Source organism: Pieris napi, chromosome 3 (genome assembly GCF_905475465.1).
Source record: "Pieris napi chromosome 3, ilPieNapi1.2, whole genome shotgun sequence".
NCBI lineage: Eukaryota > Metazoa > Arthropoda > Insecta > Lepidoptera > Pieridae > Pieris > Pieris napi.
Window position 1 is genome coordinate 12,246,394 of NC_062236.1, and position 23,762 is coordinate 12,270,155.

Sequence of the window (23,762 nt, forward strand, 5' to 3'; positions counted from 1 at the left end):
AAATTTATAGACAATTTGGTAAGTCTTGTGATACGAATAAAGCATGTGCTACACGGTATGAAACGGCGGTTTGAAACGAAAAACGAGTTGCGCTTTTCGGCTACACGGTTTAAAACCAACAGTGTCCAAAATAACGTTGCGCTGATAAGACGTCTCCGCGCTCCCGTACCTGACGCACTTTCAGAATTAATTACAACGACATCATGGCGCTTTGCCTAAGTAAACAACAAAAAGTTGGGTCTATAACTTTTAATTTTTCGGCTAAAATATCCCACGCATTTTTTTTCTGAGTCGAGTCTTTATATGACTCGCATGATAAATCCCAAAGACATGGCAATTCTCTGTAGAATTCGAGCAATTCGGTAATAACTTCACGTTCACTTGCTTCTTGTGCCATTGTGCAGAAGAACGTCGTCGTCGCGTGCGTCTACGCTCGCCGCCGCAGCACGACTGCCGAACGCGTGGTTTTAAACAAGCGGCTAGACAGTTTCAAACCAACGGTTTTGGTCGCGGTTTGCAACGCAAACCGTGCTGCCAAGGTCATATCAAGGTTAAACGAAATTTGGCATAAAACAACTATCCAAAGTTTCAAACCGCCGTTTCATACCGTGTAGCACATGCTTTAATCAATAGTAACAGCGTGTCTAATAAATAAAGGTATTAAAATTGTGAATTACAAATTATAAAAATCTATTACCTTATGTTTATCCTCTTGTTGCGCGAGCCAAGAACTGAGCCTATATTCGTTGTTGGGGTCCATTATTGTCAGGCCCAGGAGTTTTCTTATCACATCCGAGGTCAAACGGACCGTGGGACCTGGAAATTTTAATCTCACTTTTCAAAGAAATATCTGTTGAAGCTGATCCAATTGAAAATTATTATTTCGTCTCTATCTGTCGAATTGTGTCTTCGCTGTGTTGAAAAGAGACAAGAATATTAAGTTGAAAATGTAGTTGGACTCATTCCCGAATATGTATGTTTATTATTATTAAATTCTTGTAAATTATAACCACTGATAAAATGTTAATTAAATATTTTGATGTTTAGAACAATACATGGTATTGGATAGTGATATATCACTTTTAATTTATTTTATTATTATTAATTAACTATTAATTACTTAAGATGTCATGTGGAACATGGTGTAATGGTTGCAGCTCCTTAGAAACATTGTGTAAAACAAAAAACTTGGCGATTAAAAGAGTCAAGAGTTTATTACCAGTTCTTCTCTTCCGTTCTACGCCCTTGATTTAAGAACTGGCAGAACATGTAAAATTAGAAACATTTAATATGTATTTCTTTTTGATGTTGTTAAGTGTACATTGTGTTAACGAAATGAATAAATGATTTTGATTTAATTTAATTAGATGAATTCGACTGATAAAGTTCTTAAATAATGTCATTTTTTTTCTAATACATACCTATAGCACAAAGGGAGTGATAAAGCTCATAAGTGAAGGCTGTTAAGGGTACATCATCGCTAACTGGAACTACGGCCACAGTTGAGAAGTTATGTTGGGAGGGTCGGGATTCGATCGCCGCCGCGCCACCTAGACCCGCCGTCGGTTTCTGCCACGAGCCTGAAAGAAAATTCCCTTGTCTGAGACAAATAGTTGATCTTCCTGCCTTTGCCCTCTGTTCTATAAAAGTGACATAATTAAGGGAGCGTTCAAGTATTACGTCACGCAATTTTTGGAGATTATTGACCCCCCCATGTAACGCGCCGTAACGTTTTTCTGTACCCAAGTATAGTAAAACATTTCGTGACCACTCAGTGACTCTTTATACCTAAAAGTTACTATTATGTGGTGTAAGTCGAAAATAATTTTAACAATGACATCATTACGTTTTACAGAAGGACACCCCCCTCCCCCCAAATTCATTACGTAATACTTGAACATATGTATTGAACATTACAGTGACGATATGTATAAAATGTTATCAGCTCACCCAAGATCCTATGTCCCAGTAGGTTAATAAGCCTAGTCACAACCACCGGGAACCGCAACTTGATCGCATTGAAGAGCCCTTCCGGTAATTTTGCCAATTCGGAATCTCTCACCGCCATAACTGTTGTACTACGACGGGTTTGAGTTACCATTTCCACCTAAAAGGGATTATTTCATTTAAAAATATTGCTAAATTCTTTTACATAGTAATAATATAAGTTAGTTTAAATAAAGGCGCGAAGATTTCGATTTTTTCACCGCGCGAGCAAGTTATACATATTTACGTGAAAATACGCAAAAATTATAATAATTTTGCGGGTTTTTGGGCCAATTCCTAATAAATCTATAGATACAGTCAAAACCGTTTACGAAGACATCGTTTAGAACAACACACCGATTATATTGATCAAAATCAAAGGTCCCGGCTGGATTATATAATGCATAGGCATTAGGTACTAATAACAACGTCATCGGCTGTTACGACTATCGGTTTTTACGACCAAATATCAGTAGTCCGTTCGATGTCGTTACAATGGACTTTGACTATAGTTAGATACAATTGAACCTAAATTGCACAGATATTTGTGCTAAATTAATTTTTGTTAATTGATACCGGAATCGATTTAATTAGTATTAAAGATCGATATACTATCCTGAAATTCTAGGAATTATGTACTTACGATTCCAACTAAATCGCCTTTTCCGTATTCCCCAACCAGTTCTTTCTTTCCATTCGGATGTGTGATGACCGACCGGAGTCGTCCACTCAAAACTATAAACGTCGAACCGGATTCTTCATCTTGCCTATACACAGCACGGCCGGACTCTAAAAATACCTGAAATAAAGAATAAGACTTAAGATCTGGGAACAGACAGTCTATAATAAATTTCTTGTAAGTGAACATAATATAAACTATTCCGATTTTTATTTCTGAAGTTCAAAACCTGACAACACTACCTCATACGGTGTAAAAACAGGAGGAAATAGGCATAACAAAAGTATGTCAGGCACAAAAAAAAATCAAAATCATTTATTCATTTAGGTAACACAATGTACACTTATGAACGTCAAAATTTAAATATATCTTAAATGCTTCTAATTTTACATTTGCTGCCAATTCTCAAATCAAGGACGTAGAATGGAAGAGAAGAATGGCAATAAATTCCGACTCTTTTTAATTGCCAAGTTTTTTGTTTTACACAACGTTTGTAAGGAGCTGCAACCATTACACACGACATCTAAGTAATTAATAATAATAAAATAAATTATAAACAAAGATTTATCCTATATCCGCAGGAGGCATGGTGAAATAGGAGCACGCACTTACATTCTCGTGGGAACAACACGCAAAAAAATATTTTATAAGGCCGCTGATTTTTTTTTAAATTTTTTTAACCTGAAATAATTAAAACTTAGAAATACAATTCTATAATAACTAAGTACATACCCAATCCAAAGCGAAGTCGACCTGTCGTACAAACGGCGAGAGCCTCTTCACAACAGTATTGGCAATATGCAGAACAACGGAAGGTCGCTCGCGCATAATGCTATACACTGAGGTTTTGGACAACAATCCAATACGAGAAAAATGCTTCGCACGGATCGAAAAGAAACTTGGCTCGCCTGTCAGTACGGCTAAACCACCTTCCACTTCACCTGGAAATTAATTTTCTCATTTATTTAATACCAGAACAAAAAAAGGGTGCGTGTACTTACGTACGCGCGCGTAACAAGTTATACTTCTTTGGCATTATTAAAAATAGTTTTTGATTGCATGAAAATAATTAATTACAATTAAATAATCAAAGACTGGAAAAGGAGTGATTATAGTCAATAAAGTTCAGTGTACATTTGAAAAATTAAATAAATATTTATTATTATTCCCTTACATTACGTGTAACATAAATTCTATTATTATTCGAATGTTGTTTTTAAATTATATCCAAAGCCGTACCAATCTTCTGTGGGCAACTTCATTCTGTAAATTTTGTGTCACGGTGCGCGCGCAATCGTAAAATTTCACTCTCATCCATTTTTCATAACGCGCCTAAAGAAGTATAACTTCAAAAATATTGTTTTAGCCTGCTATATTGGAAATTCTGTTCTATATTTGTGCTTCACATTTATACCTGTTTATTAATTTGTAGGAGATTTATTTATTTTGATTTCTAGGAAATCTTGACAGCCTAAGATCCGTGTTGAGGGAATTTCCTATAGTACCTGTCATTACTGGCTTAGCTAATAATAAATATGAAAAATTGGTTTTCATTTTGACCCATTCAAACGTAATATTAGAACTGAATTAAAATTTATTTGTATGAAACTTTACACTAGCCGCATGCCCCAATCTTCACTAACCTGGATATGCCGTGAACATATGAACTTCTCCATCTCCTTCAGCTACCCTTTGCGATACCAATAACGCACCAGACAGTAGGTATACCAACGCAACATCCTGCAAATATTTTAGAAAGAAATCCGTTAATTACGTTCTGGAAAAGGGAATAACAAAACGAGAAAACACAATCATGCCACACATGAGGTTCACAAATGTGAAAAACCCAGCTATACTTAGAGTCGGTCACTAGTCCACATACTAGAGAGCTCCTGTGTTGTGGGTAAAGTTGACGCATTTTAAGCCTCAGTTTATAATGCGACTACCATAGATTACAATTATGCCGTGATACATGGTGCTTGTAAAACATCTTCTTTGTGTTACATCTAATCAAACACAAGTCGTATAAGACCTTTAGTATGAGTTAATGTATGAGTATGTGTGTGTATTAAACCGAAATAAGAATTAAAAGATTACCATAGAAATCTAATCTTTATACTATTGTAAGCTAAAAAGAACCTCACAGTATCATGTAGTTGTACTCCTATTTCTAATCAGATAAATTAGAATTTAAAGTAATAAACGGATGATGAAACATCAACATCACTGGATAGATCAACAAATCTTTGAGAATATGACCATATCAAACTAGAAGATTCTGCAAAACCCACTTGGAGCAAATGTTGGTGATGCATTATGGCCATATTCAGTAGACGCAGCAGAAAATGCCAAGAGGCAAGAAAAGGTGGAAAGTTTGTACATAGATTTATGAGGGATGAGAGAATTTAGGAACTGGAAAAAGAATTCGATCCTTGGGTTATTGAAAAGGACGCCAAAGTGCCGTTTGAATACAGCTGTAAGGAAAAGAGTCGAAATATATTCGTTTGACCATGCAAGCGATTTGAATAATACTGAATCTAGTGAAAATCAAAATTTTGGTAAATACAATGTAGTAACTACGATGACATTATCACATATAAATGTAGAAAACACCCCATTCTTATATAATCCATAGCTACCTGTATGATATCTGGCTCACCAGGGATGTTATAATACATCTTAAGGAAAAATATTCTAATTAATAACTATTTATTTAAAACTACAAATCACAATACAATTAGGTTTTAAAATTATTGTCAAAGTGTTTTAGATTACATACAAGTTAGAAAACCTTAAATAAATTAACTTATACCTATAATATTTTCTTTATATTGATGATCCCATATATTATTTATACCTTCACCTGTTCACTTTCAGGACCTAATGTGACCAGGTGGGAGAAAGTTTTTTTTAATTTATAAGTTAAACATTTCTTTTACAAGATCGGCAATCGGCTCTCAAGGAGATACAACCTCCCAAGAGTTTAAAAAATGGTACTACCCCCTTAAAGACCGACAACCCATCCCTAAAGTGACAGCCTATTTTATAAAAAAAAATGCATTCATAATAAAACAATTTTTTACCGGATTGAAGTTATGTATTTACAATTATTTTTCATAATTTTAAATTTAACCGACGTTTCGCGTGCTTTACAGCGTGCGTGGTCACGGTGACTGAAGACTATAGGTATCGACTATACCAACTCCGGGGAATAGGTACTTAACTTCAATCCGGTAAAAAATTGTTTTATTATAAATGTGTGAAAGTTATGTCAATAAAAGACAATACTAAAAAAATGCATATTTCTTCACACAAAAACTAAAACGCTTTATTGCTTTTTTTAGTTTTATTTTTTGTAAATAAAAATAATCATATTTGTTACCATGAGAACCACATTTATTAATTTCATTGACGTATAACCTTACCTTATGACTCTCTTCCTTCATGATATACGTTCCAGCGGGAAGATCCCTCACTTGTACGCACCCGGTCAATAACTGATCGTTCTCCAAGCCCAGCTCCTTTATGAAGGCCTCTGTTGCTATTTGTATTAGTGCCTATAAATTGACAAAAAAAAAACTATAAATTTACAAAAAACTTATCCATTTACAAAAAAAAACTATAAATTTCCAATAAACTTTTGTAAAGACAACTAAAATGCACTAAATACGAAAGCCATCCTTTAGTTTTTACTAGTGCTTTTAAATTCAATCCCCCCTGGATTCAGAAGACTTCAGAAGACTTTAGGAACATTTAAAAAGTGAAACTTTTTTGGTAAACAAATTTTAAGTCTTGTACAAATCTAAAACTTTAGATTTCCGAGACTTAGAGGTCAATTGTCATTAAAATATTAAGTGTCGAAAATTAACACAAATAATAAATTTAATTTTTAATGCATGCAACACGTGACATTTTAATTTACAATTCGTCATTTGAGATTTCAATAAATTATTTTGTATAAAATATAAAATACTAATATTTCATTTCTCTTAACGAAATTTTAATTCACACACATTTTCACCCTTCTCACTCTCACGCAATCGCTCTCTCCCTTTGACTTTGACTGTCACATTTCAATTACACAATTAGTGTTGCAATATAACTAAATCATTACAATTAAAAATATATTTTACCTGTTCGTCAAGGTTATCAGTGTTATGCTTCTTAAACGATGATCCCTCTTTAGGTCTTTGGAATGACGACGTGGGTTGGACATCGGGCTGTGATTGCTAAAACCCAGAAAATTTAAACGATAAAAAAACAAATAATGATTCCCTTAAAACCTTTTAAACGAAACGAATATTTTTTTTACTGGATTTATGTATTGAAATAGGTTGTAAAAATGCATAACAGCAAAGTTAAACTACGTTATAAGGAACTACATAACAGAATGTTAGTACTGCACACGCTAATGCAATGGTAACACTGAAATAAAGCGTTTATTAACTGACCGTTATTAAAACAAAAAAAACTATTTTTTCTTTAAACAACCAGTTCTGTGGTCAAATTGTCTTCTGACATAACAGTTAAAGCATCAATTTAATATATAATGTTCATTGTATGTGTATGACTAAAATGTATAGCTATTACTAAAATTAATTGTTTCTGGTAACTTGTAATTTATTATGTAGAAATTAATAACGTAAAAATAATTATAGATAATTCGACTTGCGTTAATCTGTTAGACTATAGACTATAGCGCGGTCTATGACAAAACCGTTTTGACATGTCAGTTTTAGTTTAGATCACAATTGTGTATGGCTTTACCTGTGGTATGTTAGAGGTAACATCGGGCATATCGGACCTGGGTCTTCGGCCCTGGATGTGTATGGGAGATGACGTCGCCATGCTGCCTTCTTGCTGTTATTAAACACAATGGGATAATAGACGATCCTCAAGTATATCAGAAAAATGCTTAAAAATAGTTTTTTCAAATCTCAATAGACAATATCTTAAATAATAACAGATAATCTGTCATTTATTTGACGTTAAATTGAAAACTGTTTTTTACGGTTGTCGCATTGGTTTTAGTTGGTAAAAACCTCTGTGTGAATATTGACAATTTAAAAATCGGGGAATATGCATAGAAATGTCATTTAATAGAATATAGAACTTATCCGACCTAACGACCTAATCTATAACCTCCAAATACGAACCTCAAACACGTCTCGAGATATGTGTTCGAGTCATATAAAAATGAAGAAAGGGTTTTTTTTACTGCAAAATACTGCCCATATCAGAAAAAGTAAATAAATGTCTTAATTCTAGTCACATTTTTAGAGATGACATAAAAAAACGAGTGGAGCATGACGTTCAGACCCGAGCGGTAACGCAAGTTCGGCTCTGTACATCAAGAACCAAGAACGTATATGGCGAGAGAACGTTTAGGTATAAGGCTAATAATTAGACTACCCAGACAGTTAGTAGATAGCATAACATTAACCAACATAAAAAGTAAATTGAAAAACTACTTTTATATGCATTTTGTCGCGTTCCTTAACAAGATTGCTATGGTTACATATAATTATTTTATTCTATTATTCTGAAAAAAAAATATTTCGATGGAACAGACAAAAACCAGCTAACCTCAAAAATAATGGACAATGCAACTTTTTTGAAATCATCCAATGTTAAACTGAAAAAGTCTGTCTAAAAATCTTAAATCTCTGGTAGTACAGTTGCAGTTTCCCTACTGTTAATCGGTTAAACTCGCAGCCCTATATTCTCTAATACATCTGCATTATGTACCCGTAAGGGTTTCAAATTGATACCGAGTAATAGCTGGAACCATACCCCTAGCTGTATCCATACGCAAAACGAACAGTGTCAATAATAAATAGTCCCCATTCAGGGATTTTAAAACGCATTATTTCAAAATATCTTTGAGAATCGTCGATTGGTTAGTGACTAATTTAACGAATGTCAAACACACATTTTAAATTTTAGAAAATCAAACATAACACAACACTGGAATTAGTTATATATTAGTTATGTTTTTGAATGCTACACATGGGTAATACATATGCTCGTAATAATTTCCAGTATGAGATAATTTAAAATATTAATTTATTACAGACGAGATACCACAACTGAGCGTTTCTTAGGGCAGTTGTTGTGTGGTACCAGCTGTCCTTCAAGAAAAGAGCGTACCAATTCTTAAAAGGCAGGCAACGCACTTACGAGCCTTCTCGGAATGTAAGTGACTATAGGCGGCGGTATCGCTAAACATCAGATGAGCCTAATGTTTCATCAAAAAAGAGGGTATTTGGAAAATTGTCTATGTAGGTAAGGGAGCGTTCAAGTATTACGTAACGAATTTTGCGGGGTAGGGGGGTCTTTTTCTAAAATGTTACGACGTGGGGCGGGGATTGAATTACGCGTAATTGTAAGTATTATTTTCGACTTTCCAGTAGGTACTTTACACCACATACTAACTTTTAGGCATAAAGAGTCACTGGGTGGTCACGAAACGTTTTACCATTGGGTACGGAACAACGTTACGGCGTGTTACATTCAAGTCATTAATCTCCAAAAATTGCGTGACGTAATACTTGAACGCTCCCTAAGTGTTAAGGCTGATTTACATTATCTTAGTGTTTAGGAGAGTGCTTTAGTACAACTTGAAAGGCAAGTTCTTTAGTGCTTTAGTGCGTTGCGAGTGAACGTGTACATTTCTTCCAGTAGAGTATCATTATAGCGCCACAATGAACGCGCAACGACGTCGGCAAATACGCTCTATTCTACGCAAAATCCTAACTGTAGTTATGGAACAAATAGAAGACGAGATTTTATTCGAAATAAATAAACTAAATACAAATAATAAACAAAATAGCTTCTTTTAAGGCAGTGTATGCCGAATGCCTAGCCTGTTTGTTTTTTATAAATTGTTTTTAACGTTCCACAAACATTCGTGAACAACATATTCAGACACAAATTTGATAGTTGTATCTTCCGACCATTTAGCCATCTTTAAAAATCAAAAAACACGCACGCGTTTCACGGCACTTATGCACTCTCCTAAAGATTTTACTAAATTACGTGTTTACACACAACAAGGGAAGAACTCGGGGGGTGCGCGGGCGCGGGAGGGGTATCACTTGAAACAAAAATAAAAAGAGATTCTATTTTGATTCAACTTGAAAGTCAAGAAGAACCGTACTAAAGCAAGTAGCGTTTACATGTTTCAACTAAAGTACTATCCTAAAGCACTCTCCTAAACAATAAGATAATGTAATTCGGAAATATACTCACTGTATGTTCAGTAACGAGTCTTTCGCTGTGGCTGGGAGAATGCGTCGCTGTACTACAGTCCACTGGCCTTACCGTCTTCATAGGAGACGCGGTTGTGGTATTTGGACGACGCTTTTCGCGACCCTGAAGAGTTAATCACAAGTGACTTATATTATTATCACGTGTATTTTATTAACCGACAGAGATGGCAACACTGCTATTTAATTGTCGCTGACTGAGATGGCAACACAGCAATTTAATTGTATTAGCCGACTGAGATGGCAACACTGCCATTTAATTGTATTAGCCGACTGAGATGGCAACACTGCCATTTAATTGTCGCCGGCTGATCAACACTGCAATTTAGTTAACTGTATTCGGTGATAGAGATGGCAACACTGCAATTTAGTGTCACTTATTTTTTTATTACGTTAAAAATGGAAAAAATCAAATGACAATAGAACAAAATTAATTTTATAAACCAGTAGATGGTAAATACTTACAGGATTAACCAGCTCCGCACTAAGACCGAGGTACTGATGAAGAGCTGTAAACGTCACACGTTGCAGGCGCACCATGATTATCTGACGAATAAGCAAGCGATGAATAGAAATGAAAAAGTGCGTGCGTACAAAGTACACTTCTTTGTACGCACGTAAAAGTAAAACTTCTTTGACAAACTAATTTTTAACTCTTGTTCATACTTATACAAATCTAAAACTTTAGATTTCCAAGATTTAGAGGGAGGGAAAAAGGAAGATATGTTAGGAATTTAATGAATTTAACTGTCATTAAAATATTAAAAGTGTCAAAAATTAATACAAATTATAAATTTATATTTTTTTCTTCGATACTAACGGCTGAACTAAAGTTAATACAATCTATACTAGAACATAATCTATAACTATTTAATTAAATAAATACCTGTATAACCCTGACGAATATATCTGGATACTCCTTGAAAACCTCTTGAAAAGCGCGCATGGGCAATTTAATTACTTGAGAGTCTTCTAGTGCTTTGGCATTTACCGTTTTGTACGGTTGAGAATTACCCTGTTAAAGAAAATGGACAATTGTTTTTTGGATTCTAAATACAATACAAACGTTATCACTTATTAGGTCCTTATATATGAAATTGGGGTTTTGTATGGGAGGAACAAAAAGTAGATTTTTGTTCCTCCCATACAATATTGATCCCTTTACTAAAAAAATCATTAGAATCAATAAAATCTTTGAAAGGTGTTTCGACTGAGGAGATATCAGGTCAAAGTGGCCAATACGATAATACGACAATTTATTAAGGACCTAATATTATAAATATTAAATTACCCTGCACTTAATTTTCCAAACCATAACTAAGATGTCAAAATTCAATACGTTTTTGACATTCTTACATACAACTTTCTAATCATTCAATATTGCTTTTTTATTATATATATCTTCCAATATATATTTCTGTAAAAACAGTGGGCAAAGAAACATACCTTATTACAAAACGCAGACTAAACATACTGGTACCGTGTCTGTTACCATGGTTACCATACTACTACTACGTATTTATAATACAATCACGTGTCTTACGTATTTAAAATATCTCATAAAATCATTAGCATTTCGTTTGAAATTTTATTTTAAAATTACACATACCGTCAACACATCAGTGAAACTCAAAAGCGAAGTAACACTTTCACCGGCTCGTACTATTTTCAATGATAGACTGCTCCCATCCTGGTTCGATATATACACATTCACGCGCCCATTTTGTACAACATACACGTTTTCGTCTGTATCACCTGAAAAATTAATGATAAATAATCGTATCACCATATATTTTTAGTGCAAATAATATATGAAGAAAAACGTAATTTATATTTTAAGGGCTAGGGGCGCGCATTTTCTATAGCTTATGACACGTAATATTATCTGTGGCCGCGCCATCTTTGTGCGTTTGCCGCCATTCGTAAGTTACAGTGCCACATACTTTTCTTTTCTAAGACATGGCGGTATAGTTCTATGACTTTAAGAGCGACTAAATTTAAAAAAAAGATACCTTAGTTTTATTTATCAGGTTCTCTTTATTCTATATATGTCTATTGTGTGATTAATAACAATATTACTAATTGATAGGATTTTATTTCATTACATAACAAATACGTCATTATTAACGATAATTTTAAATAAAATGAAAAATATTAAACCACAATTATTAATTAAAATAAGTAAATTAGAGGGTAATAAAACTATTTGTTTTTGTAAAACAAGGATAATGGCACAAAAACTAAAATTTTGACGAATTTATATTTAACGCAAAATTTTAAAGTAGGATTAATTCGTATTTTGTTTCAGATATTCTACCTGATTTTGATCAATTATTCGATTTGAAAGATTATGAATTAATTGAAATGATTAATTTAATTAAATAAAAACGGAATTTCATAATGTGAATTGGTCAAAATAAAATAAATCAGTGACGCTACAACCTTTTTAGGTCTGGGCCTCAGATTTCTGTATCTATTTTATGATCATTTGTCTAATAGGAAAGTAGGAGATCAGCCTCCTGTGCACGCGCCGTTCACTTTTTGGGTCTAAGGCAACGCGGTTTCCTCACGATGTTGTCCTTCACCGTTCGAGCGAATGATAAATGCGGAAGAAAGTCCATTGGTGCACAGCCGGGGATCGAACATACGACCTCAGGGATGAGAGTCGCACGCTGAAGCCACTAGGCCAACACTGCTCAACGAACAAATTTAAACTTACAAAAACTTTCATTATAATAATTATACTTACCAACTTTGAACAAAAACGAGCCGGCTGGCAGATTAATTATCTCCGTATGTTTGCACAGCATTAAGAACACTGGTTTCTCAAAATGTCCAAACACTCGGATGCTGTGAAGCATGTATAATGCGTCTGGTGGGACCCGGTCGTCGCTCGTCAGATCCTCTTCCAAGTATTCCGCTGGTGGTTCAAGCACCTACAAGTATCATATATCAAGTATCACCTACAGTACGTAGAAATACGCATGAAAAATTTGAACAGGTCTCTGTTTGTAACTAAACGGAAGCACAAGACATAACTATTACACACCCTTTGAGGTCAGGGCCTAACATTTCTGTCTGTTTAGTGGTACTTTCTTTTCTAATATGCGAGTGGGTGATCAGCCTTCTATGACACATGTCGTTCGTGTCTAAGGCATGCCGATGTTTTCTATCATCTTTAGTATTAACTATTAAGTACGTACATAGTCAGCCATTCAACGAACCTACGACCTCAGGGATGAGAGTCGCACGCTGATACCACTATGCCAAATTCGTATTGTACAAATTTTAAGGAATGTAAATGTTTACCTGTACAACATCATATAACGAAACTATCGTTAGCTATGCAATCGAAACGTCAAAAATGTCTATAAATCATCGATTTTTTCGCCCTATATAGTAAATATATTTTAGACAATTTATACATACACCATAATGAATTATTCAGCTCATCTTTCACGTTATACTATACAGTGTAGACTCTATATAACGACACTCAAAGGGACTGTGCGTATTTTGACGTTACAAAGAGTTATTGTTAAAAAATATATATATATTTCAGACTAGTGTTAGTAATTTCATAAAACTTCTATTCTATTCTTCTATTCTTCGTGATAAAGCACGCTCAAGCAATCCCAATTTGTAAACAAAAGAACGGATTTCTTGGTTTTTCTGTTTGGTTCTTCCGATAGTCGAGTTTATTACGAGCTAGGACAATACACTTACTTAAAAAGTACTTTTTATTATTTGATTGTCGTTTTTATGTGGGTGTAATGCTATGTAGAGTGTATTCTTGTATGAAGAACAAGCTCGTCATCGTTAAATCGAACGACAATACATGGAGTGTACACTGTACATAATAGAGCTAATCGCGTAAAACGGGGAGGATGTCATTGTATCTCGCTAGGAAGGGATGGGGGAGGGGTGCCTATTTGCGATAATTTTCACAGCCATATGCAAAAGTTAACCATTTTTGAGTTATAATATTTTTTAGCTTTTTTAAATATACTTTATTAAAAATATTATAACAACATATAAAAATGCAACATCAAAAACTTTTTAATAAAAACGCATTTGAATCTAATGTTTTTCTGATTAATAAAGACCATTAAACACTGTTTATTTGTTCATATTTAAACAACATAAATAATACGCAAATAAAAAAATGGGAGGCGTTATGATTTCAATATTCTTGTGAGACTTTTTGGGGTAAAATTATCACAAATAGTCTATCACCAGCAAACGGGAATCATTGCTGTAATAATAGAACGTATTATACTTTTAAATAATATCGTAAATAAATTCTTTTTCGATCGATTTCAGTTTATTAAAAGAAATTTAATTGCTTCGGTTTTAAAGAATTCATCAAAATTTGCCAGAAATAAAATTGCCAAATTTACACGATAATAAGTATATAGACGTCAGAGAATTAAATTTCAATTAACTTAAATCGACCTCAAAACATTAATTTCCTTAGGTGTCCATTTTTTATGAGTTTAAATATATTTTACACATAAGAAACCTAAATAATGTATACATATATAGAAATCAATATAAAATGAAAATGCCTAATCTTCTTCCTATATATAATCGCAATTTAAAAAGTTATCGTAACAAGATAATTATAGATTGCTATCTAAAGATAGAACATTTTTTTTATTACGTTTTAAAAATTTATTTTACCTTCAACTGTTCTGGAGCGCTTTCCTTCTTTAGCTGCAGTAACTTCCTGGCGAACCTCATAACAGCTCGCCTCTTCCGACCCTGGCCTGAGTTGGAGATGGACTTGACCTTCCTCAACATACGCCGTCCGTAGAAGAGCATTTTGTCTCGTTTCCGAAACCTTTTCGCCGGTTCCCCAGCTGCCGTGGCGCCTGTGCCCTCGGATAATTCTGTTGAAGAGAACAACTCCTTAATCATCACTTACCCATGATGGAGAAACGTAGCAATAAAAAAAAGTGCTTGCGTACAAAGTACCCATGTCAGAAAACTTCTTTGGCAAACTAATTTTTAACTTTTGTTCATATTTATAAGAATCTAAAACTTTAGATTTCCGAGATTTGGAGGGAGGTAAAAAGGAAGATATGTTAGGAATTTAATGAATTTGATTGTCATTATAATATTAAAGGTGTCGAAAATTTATAACATTTATAAATTTAATTTTCACGCCATGTTCCGTCATCATTTCAAATAGGCAGGTAAGTGATCAATCTTCGTGCCTCACACACGCTATCGACTTTTTGGGTCTAAGGCAACCGCTTTTTTCCTCACGATGTTTACCTTCACCGTACGTGCAAATATTAAACACGCACATACACATAAAGTCTATTGCTGTGCAGCCGGGGATCGAATCTACGACCCCAGGGATGAGCCGCACGGTGAAGCCATTAGGCTTGTTTTAATCAAATAAATTACGCGTCAACATTAACATAAATAATATACAACAAAAAACAATTTTACTTAACATATAGCCTTTGATGATTTACATAATATATACAAAAAGGTTCAATCATTTACGAAAGAAAAAAATCAATAAATGTTTTTAAATACGTAGCACTTAATTCGGCTGAGCTGTGTGATGCTGTGAAAGTGAGGGTATGTACACAGGGTGTGTATTTCAGTATTTAAATACAAACAGACCTCTTACAAAAACACTTAGTCACAAATAACTTTTTAATGTTCTAAACTATAATCTCAGATTCCCTAACGATACTAAGCGTGAACTATGACTTACTTATAAATGTGACAAAACATCAATTAGTTAATTAAAGGTTATTTATATTACTTAGAAGTAGTCTTACCTTTCGCTCTCCATCTTCTATAATAATAGATGAATACAACTAATAGTGAGACTAGAAGACATCCACAGAACGACCAGAGCAGCTGAAAAGAGAATATCATTAGTTTGTTGCCCGCTTAAGTAAAATAAATACGAATTAAATTAAAATATTAATAAATATTTTACTATTACAAAGGTAGGGTATTGAAAACAATTAATTCCAAATTATTTAAGAAAATTTGGAACACTTCTGTCGAAGCAAACATAAAAAGTTAACTTTTTTTATTTCAAGTACCTACCATATAATTGTCTACATAATTAAAACTCAGAGCAACCACTCCCAATGTGAAAAAAACATTCGCTTTCTTTTTGTAATATTTTTTGCGTAACATTTTTCGGATACTAATATTTTTACCGTACCGTTATTCAATACGAGTTTAATCTTTATAGCGATGAAATAAAGATTAATTTATCAGCTGACAACATGATTTGATGCATCAAACTCCAATAAAAATTATCTAACAGTTAAACCCAAAAAGTATTTTATTGCAAGCATTTTATTCTATTACATTTTTTTGCTAACTGTATAATATTCGTTTCGTAGACGACAGAGCGCAACACATTTTTGAGATTTGTGATTTGTCCGGCGTTGAGGTCTGTACGTAGCTATCCGCCACCTTGGTATTGGATCTGTCGCTTTCCGTCATAGTGGAGGCTGAAAGTGACGTCCCGTGGAACACTTCCAAAGCGTTCCGTTAAGGCAATTCTACCGCGCACCACCTCTATGTGGAACCAGCTGCCCACTGAAGTATTTCCGAACCAATTCGACTTAGGGTCCATGGCACCTCACGGAACGAACCCCACACTCCCTGCGTCACTTTATAAGTTCCCCCGCGCGGGCGTTATTTTAATTTCCCAACAATAAAAGAAAGGAAGACGAAAATTAATTCTTATAAAATATTTTTTGCATTTTTCTGCAAATGAGCGAACTTATCAAGATGATTCAAATTTCTTTCACATAAGAACTGTTTTACGAACTTTATTTTAACAAATTAATCTTAGTAGGTTCGTGTCGTTACTATTTCATTCCAATCGTTCTTTAATATCACTATTTAAGATAAAACGGATCACTGGTTTACTTATAATTATTCTTTTAAAGAAATATTGCGCGTCAATTGCTCAAAAATTCTTTAATCAATAGAAAATATTGTCTCACAACTTTTGTTGCTTAGTGAAGATGTTAATTCGATTCCCAATAAAACAACAATTGTAATTCATTAAACAAAGCTGTATCAGTTTAACAATACGTTTTAAATATTATTAGTTTTAGAGTTGCCAAACCCAAATTCGATCACGGTTATAAAACCAGTTAATTTAACATATTGATAGTAAATTAAGTGAGGATAATCATGAATATTGATAAATATGTAGTTTGGTTAGAAATGTTATTGATGGCGTAATAAATCAATAAAATAATAGGAAAAAATATTCTTTCCATTAATTGCTACTTCAAATGTCATTTTTTTTTAACTATGACGTAAACTATTTCTATTGTTAGTTACTGTATGGTGCGTTAAGGGGGCCTCCTTTAAGGGGTTACTGGAATATGAAACCTTCAGAAAAACGGCTTACACAGGTAACACCAGGTTCACATTTTCTATACCAATTAATAATTAATCAATAGCCTTCTCTTCTTAGCGTATTTCCGGAACATGTTTATCTAACGATATTCTATAGAACAAGGTCAGTGGATAAATATGGTCAATGTCATCAAGACTAACTTCGTAGTTGATAAAGACTGAATTCCTATCTTAATATTCAACCATGAGAATTTTTTAATGCAAAAATATAGTATCGGGATTACATTTTTAGGTTTATTATCAACGAATTAAATGATATCTGAAGAATGGTTCGAGTGTTCAAACTTCAGGTAGAAGTAGCAATGTGATATCGAGATTACTAAACAGCTTGATCACAATCTGGTGTTAAAACGAAATGGTTAAACTAAGTCACACTTAAACCGAAAAAGCATTTGATAAAAACAGGATTAATATGGTATTATATATAAAATTCTCGTGTCAAAATGTTCGTTCCCATACTCCTCCGAAACGGCTCGACCGATTCTTGTGAAATTGTTTTAGCATATTCAGTAAATCTGAAAATCGGACATCTATTTTTCATCCCCCTAAATGTTAAGGGTGGTCCCAACCCTACATTTATAGTTTTATTTTGTAGACAAAACTTTTTGATTTTATTTTTTTATGATACACCATACAAAAAATACATACCCCTAATTTTCACCCCTCTACGATCAATCCCTATTTTTTATTATTGTAGATAGTTATTTTTATTAAACTAAAAAATGTTTTATATAATAATTTTTGTTTTATATAATAATTTATTAAACTAAATAATATTTTTTAGTTTAACTAAAAAATATTATTTCTAGGAAACAATGGTTTCCTAGAAATAATATACATGACAAAACAAATGTTTGCCGGTATATTATTTGCTAGTAAAATATAATATTTAGATAAGCAAAAACAAAATCTCACAAGAAGGAATATATAAAATCTGTCTGCGCCAATAACCATTTAGTTGATCGAAAATTGTTCACAGTGATAAGACACTCTCTTAGGTTACTTGGTTCTGCACTTCTCTTATGTGCCTAAGTTATAAAGCTTTTTTTAATTTTGTTGCATTTTTAAGGCTATAAAAAATAACACATTTAAAATTCTTTATAAATAATAAGATAACCTTTGCTACAACGTAAACACAGAGACATTCATTTACAAGCACTACACATACCGCATATAACATTGTTAAGCCAAACAACCAATCACTTTGAAGTCGCGCGAAAAACTAACACTTGTGTCCTTGCGCGTCTTTGTATTGCGAAAGGACTACTAGGACTAGTAGTCTGGGAAATTACAAATACTATATATTTCACAAAGTTGTGACCTTTTGAAAAATATATATTATGCGGAATCTTAGCCTAGCCTAGTTTATTAAGGAATATTTAACATAACAAAATGTCAAATACACTACCTAGTCTCTATTAATTGAACCCACTAATGTGCAAAAATACAATAATTATAAAAAGAAATGTGTTCTAATTATTGCATTTCCTAAGGTCTAACTTAACCATAATTAAAACAAACATATAGTTATAATGAAAGTTACGATGCAAATCATAACAAAAACTAATTTTATAATAATGTATTTTACTTAAATAAAGGCTTCTTATATGTGGAAGAAGAAAGCCACCAACTGTTTGGCCCTGCAGGGCAAAAAGCCAGAGAAGGAAGATCCCGTGGAATTTATATTTGATGGGTCACTTTTGACTTGTAAAATACACTAATGACAAATTATAGAATCTTTGAAATTCTAAAAAGATATATGGCTATCAGTTCTTTACAAAAGGTAATATAAAAAAAGTGTGGCATGTTTAGATTCCAAAAATACAAACAGAGTGCAGAAAGTGCTAAAATTTTAGTATAAAATAATTAATATTAATTATTTTAGAAAATTGCTGCGTATTTAATTTATCACAAAAAGCATTAAAAACAATTTATCTAGGAAAACTAAGACAAACTATGTTCATTGATTTGTTTTATACTAATTTTCTATCAATTCTCGCCCATAAATTGTTTGTTAGTTCAATAATCGCATAACAAAGGCCAAGCAGAATTCATAAACTTCATAGCAAGCAGAATGAATTACTGACAGTTGACGAATGATTTCAAGGGTAGTAGCTAGCTATTATTAACGACTCCCCCACTTATCTTATATATAAAAATGTGCTATGAGATAACTTTATACAAAAGTAATTAAGACAAAGAACAAAGAGTAAACAATACAAATTATTGAGAAAAATCAATATCAAACTTACTTGATTTTCTTGGAAACTATTTGACCACTCCGACGTCCAAGTTTTTACAGCAAACATGTCTGATTTTTTATTTATATTATTAAGTAGCCCAACTACATCCATTTTTATATAAATATTAAAATGCAATCAAATATTCAAGTAAAAAACAAAACAGCCCTAGCCCACATCGGGCATCAGCTGCACAGATCGAGTGATCAGCTGTTATTTGACAGCCTAGTGCCTAGACCCTAGTGCCTACAGAGCTAAAACTTAATTTTTTTTTTTTTTTTTTTTTAATTTTATGGCCTGGTAACGAGACCTTTAAGCCAAGTCTTATTTTCGGTCACTAAATTTCACTTATTTTCCTTCATTTAATTTCACATGTTATTCTTATTCCAACATTCCACTTGTTTTCTTAAATCTTCCCTACAGTATTTTTAACGTATTTATATAATGCACTATAACACTTTTTGTTTTTGAGCAAATCACACAACTGGCGGCGGGAGGGATCACTAACTTCCATTATTTCACTTGCTAATAGTAGTCTATTAAAAATGAAAATTTGGTTTTGGCATTTAAAAAAAATATGATTCATATCTGCGATCTCGTTAGTGCAGAAAGAGCAAACATTGTTATCTATAATATTAAGTTTAGCGAGGTGTGCGGGTGTAGTGTTGTGACCAAAACGCAATCTGTTGATTGTGGTAACGAACTCACGACTAACTGTATCCAACTCATAATCTTCATACCAGGGTCTTCTCAGTAAATTTTCTTGTATACTTCCATACCATTTTCCTTTAAGTTTTTGATCTTCTTTCCATAAATTTGCCCATATATCTTTTATTGAATTATTTATATTATAATAATAATCGGTCATAGGAACATGTACCACATTTCTGACATTAAGAGTGTTAATCCCTTCATATGCAGCTTTGTCTGCTATTTCATTACCAGTAATACCTTTATGTGAGGGTACCCACATAAAGGCAATAGTTACATCTTTCTTATACAACCGCAAGACAGTATCTTTAATTAAATAGAGAATATAATTGGTTTTAAAATTATTAAGAGTAGCATGCTTAAGACTATTTAAAAGACTCAAAGAGTCTGTCAAAATTAGAAAATATTTACAATTGTTTATAGAAGTAATCGATTTTAAAGCTGCAAAAACTGCATATGCCTCTGCTGTAAATATGGAGCAGTTTTTATCTAGAACAAAGCTTTGAGCAACATCTTTTTGGGAATCATATACCGCACTTCTCACAAAATCATTGCCTTTACTGCCGTCAGTATATATAGTATAGTACTTGTTATTTTCTTCTTTGAAAGCCAGTAAGTCTGAATTATTTTCAATTGAATTTGATAGAATCGTAATAGGATGTGTGATACAACTGTATGAATGAGTGTAACACGACCAGTGAGAATGTTTTTTGATGTTTGAATAATGAGATTGTATTTCTGTAAAGATCTGGCACAAAGTTGGAGATGTACCTGTCAGAAGATCATTTGGTGAAGTGAGAGGACCATCTATATTGATTGGGTGAGGTATTATCCTGTTTATAATTTGTAAATTATTTGATGATAATAGTTTCAGACAGTATCTTTCTGTAAGCATAAGACGTCTCAATATCAATGGCATAATATTAGTTTCGACTTCCATGGCCCTTATGGGAGTCGAACACATTGCTCCTGATATGATCCTCAAAGCCCTGTTCTGCAATATATCCAATTTATGTGTATGAGTGCTATTTAAATAAGCCAGAGAACTGTAATCAAAATGACTTCTTACAATAGATTTATATAATATAGAAAGTATTTTGGGATCTGCACCCCATGAAACACCTGCTAGACATCTTAAAATGTTAACACCTCTTAATGCATTTCTAGATACATATTTAATATGTTCTTCAAATGACAGCTTCTGGTCAATGATAATACCCAAAAATTTGTGTGAGGTGACTCTTTGAATGACATCACCATTATATACAACATCCACTATTGGTGTGTCCTTTCCAAATATCATGGCATTACTTTTGGCAGCATTTATTTTCAAATTTAATCTGTGTTGATAATAATTACTTAACTGCTTTAATCCAGTGTTAACATTTTCAATGGCTACTGTTAAATTTACATCAGAACTATACAACACTAAATCATCTGCAAATTGAAGTATATTTACATTTTTAGTATTCACATATTTACATATCTCACAAGTATACAAGTTATATAACAAGGGCGATAATGTTGCACCTTGTATAGTACCCTTTGATGCAGTTCTAGGTCCATACAAGATATTGTTATGCCTAACATATAGTATTCTGTTATTAAGGAAATCATAAATCCATTTAGATAATTGTCCTGGTATACCAGAATTACTGAGTACCTTCACCAGTATGCCAGGATCCACACTGTCAAATGCACCTTGCACATCTAAAAATACACAAACTGTGTGTAATTTATTGTTTTTTGCATTTTTCAGGTCGGATATCAGAGAAATGAAGCTATCGGCACAGCTTCTTCCTTTACGGAAGCCATATTGAATATGTGGTATGACATTATTGGATTCTGCATACCAGTCAAGTCGAGATTTTACCATGTTTTCAAATATTTTTCCAATACATGATGATAACGAGATTGGACGATAGGAACTAATCTGTTCAGGTGACTTATCTGGTTTTAATATAGGTATTACACATTGAGTTTTCCATGAACTTGGTATGAGTTTTTTATGCCAGAGATTATTAAGAATATTCAAAAATATCTTTTTTACGGATTCAGATAAATGTTTTATTAATAAATATGGAAAATCATCTAAACCAGGACTAGTATTTCTTCTAGATTGTATACTCATTAAAAGTTCAGACCATGAAAAAGAATCCAGTAAAAATGTTGATTGAGGATTCTCATTGTTAATATTAAAATAATTGTCTAATGAATCTGAATCAAGTAAATTGTTATTATCTGATAACTTATCTAAAAGTGGCTGTACAAATTCATCCCTATATGATTTATTACCAGTTCTGATTCCCTTAAAGTTTTTAATGAGATTCCATATTTGACTGATGGGTGTAGTTCTATTGAAACTATTGCAAAAACCAATCCAACTGATTTTTTTTTGCTCCTTTATAGTGCGTTTTTTTAAAGCATCTAATCTTTTATAGTTGATGTAATTATATTCTGTTGAATTGTTTCTATACAATTTCAGGGCTTCATATGATTTTATAACGGCTTGTTCACATATACTGTTCCACCAGGGGGCTGGTGGTCTACTCCTAAAGTTAGTCCTAGTGAATCTAGGAACTACCATTAGTTTGAGTTTATTAAGTCGACTACAAAACTCATCATAGGATTTCATTGGATTCTCTTCACTAACCATCATGTCATGGAAGACCAAACCAGACAATTCGCTATACTTTGTCCAATCTGTTTTATCATATAAAAATCTGTCAACATGTTTATTAATTGTGTATCTTTCAATGCACATTGTAACGTTTGTTATGGTTGGATAATGATAACTACCCATAGCATCATCATGTACATACCATTCACAAAGTGGAGCCACCTGTGGACTAACAAAGCTTACATCTATTGCTGAGGGGTTGCGTGTAGGATAATTTACTGTAGTAAAACTACCATTATTCAAAATATATAAATCACATTCATCAATTATATTATATAAGTTATTGCCTCGACTTTTCGTAGACAGGCATCCAAAAGCAATATGATGTGCATTGAAATCACCACTAACAAAAATAGGTTTTGGTAATCCTCTTATAATATTGTGCAATCTATTCATTCTTATATTCCTACTGGACGGAGGACAGTACACACAAAGAATAGATATACTAGTATTTTCTGTGTATATACTTATGGCTATTGTCTGTATATCTTCATAAAAAGTAGTATTTATGACATTATGTTTCAAATATGGTTTAATTAATATTCCTACACCATTACGAGGATTTTTTGAATTTTTATTGTAGAAATTATAACCAGAAATATAAAAAGAATGGTGTTCTTTTAACCATGTCTCATTTAGTAAGCAAATATCAATATTTTTTTCATTTAAGAATTTTGTAAGAAGTTGTTTTTTATTATTTGCACCTTGAACATTAAATTGCGCAATACGTAGAGAGTGTGTTATATATGGTTGTGTATCCATTATGTTGACAGATTCTT

The 23,762-nt window shown here is 32.9% G+C and overlaps 1 protein-coding gene across 5 annotated transcripts in view; it reads right to left on the minus strand.

The window, feature by feature from the left end:
- Positions 1–19,816, minus strand: part of LOC125063780 (neuropathy target esterase sws) — a 33,260-nt gene extending 13,444 nt beyond the window's left edge. For 3 of the 5 annotated variants that reach the window (XM_047670399.1, XM_047670402.1, XM_047670403.1), the window contains exons 1-17: positions 19,605–19,816; positions 15,735–15,816; positions 14,617–14,825; positions 12,683–12,869; positions 11,543–11,688; positions 10,820–10,948; positions 10,399–10,479; positions 9,917–10,039; positions 7,433–7,525; positions 6,799–6,894; positions 6,091–6,222; positions 4,309–4,405; positions 3,398–3,606; positions 2,630–2,785; positions 1,951–2,107; positions 1,422–1,580; positions 698–816 (exon numbers count right to left, since the gene is read on the minus strand). In XM_047670399.1, the coding sequence (XP_047526355.1) occupies positions 698–816; positions 1,422–1,580; positions 1,951–2,107; positions 2,630–2,785; positions 3,398–3,606; positions 4,309–4,405; positions 6,091–6,222; positions 6,799–6,894; positions 7,433–7,525; positions 9,917–10,039; positions 10,399–10,479; positions 10,820–10,948; positions 11,543–11,688; positions 12,683–12,869; positions 14,617–14,825; positions 15,735–15,816; positions 19,605–19,706 (2,277 nt within the window). In that variant the 5' untranslated portion in view covers positions 19,707–19,816. The remainder of the gene's footprint in view (positions 1–697; positions 817–1,421; positions 1,581–1,950; positions 2,108–2,629; positions 2,786–3,397; positions 3,607–4,308; positions 4,406–6,090; positions 6,223–6,798; positions 6,895–7,432; positions 7,526–9,916; positions 10,040–10,398; positions 10,480–10,819; positions 10,949–11,542; positions 11,689–12,682; positions 12,870–14,616; positions 14,826–15,734; positions 15,817–19,604) is intronic. The other 2 variants (XM_047670400.1, XM_047670401.1) reach the window with 2 other exon arrangements.
- Between the last annotated feature and the right edge of the window lie 3,946 nt (positions 19,817–23,762).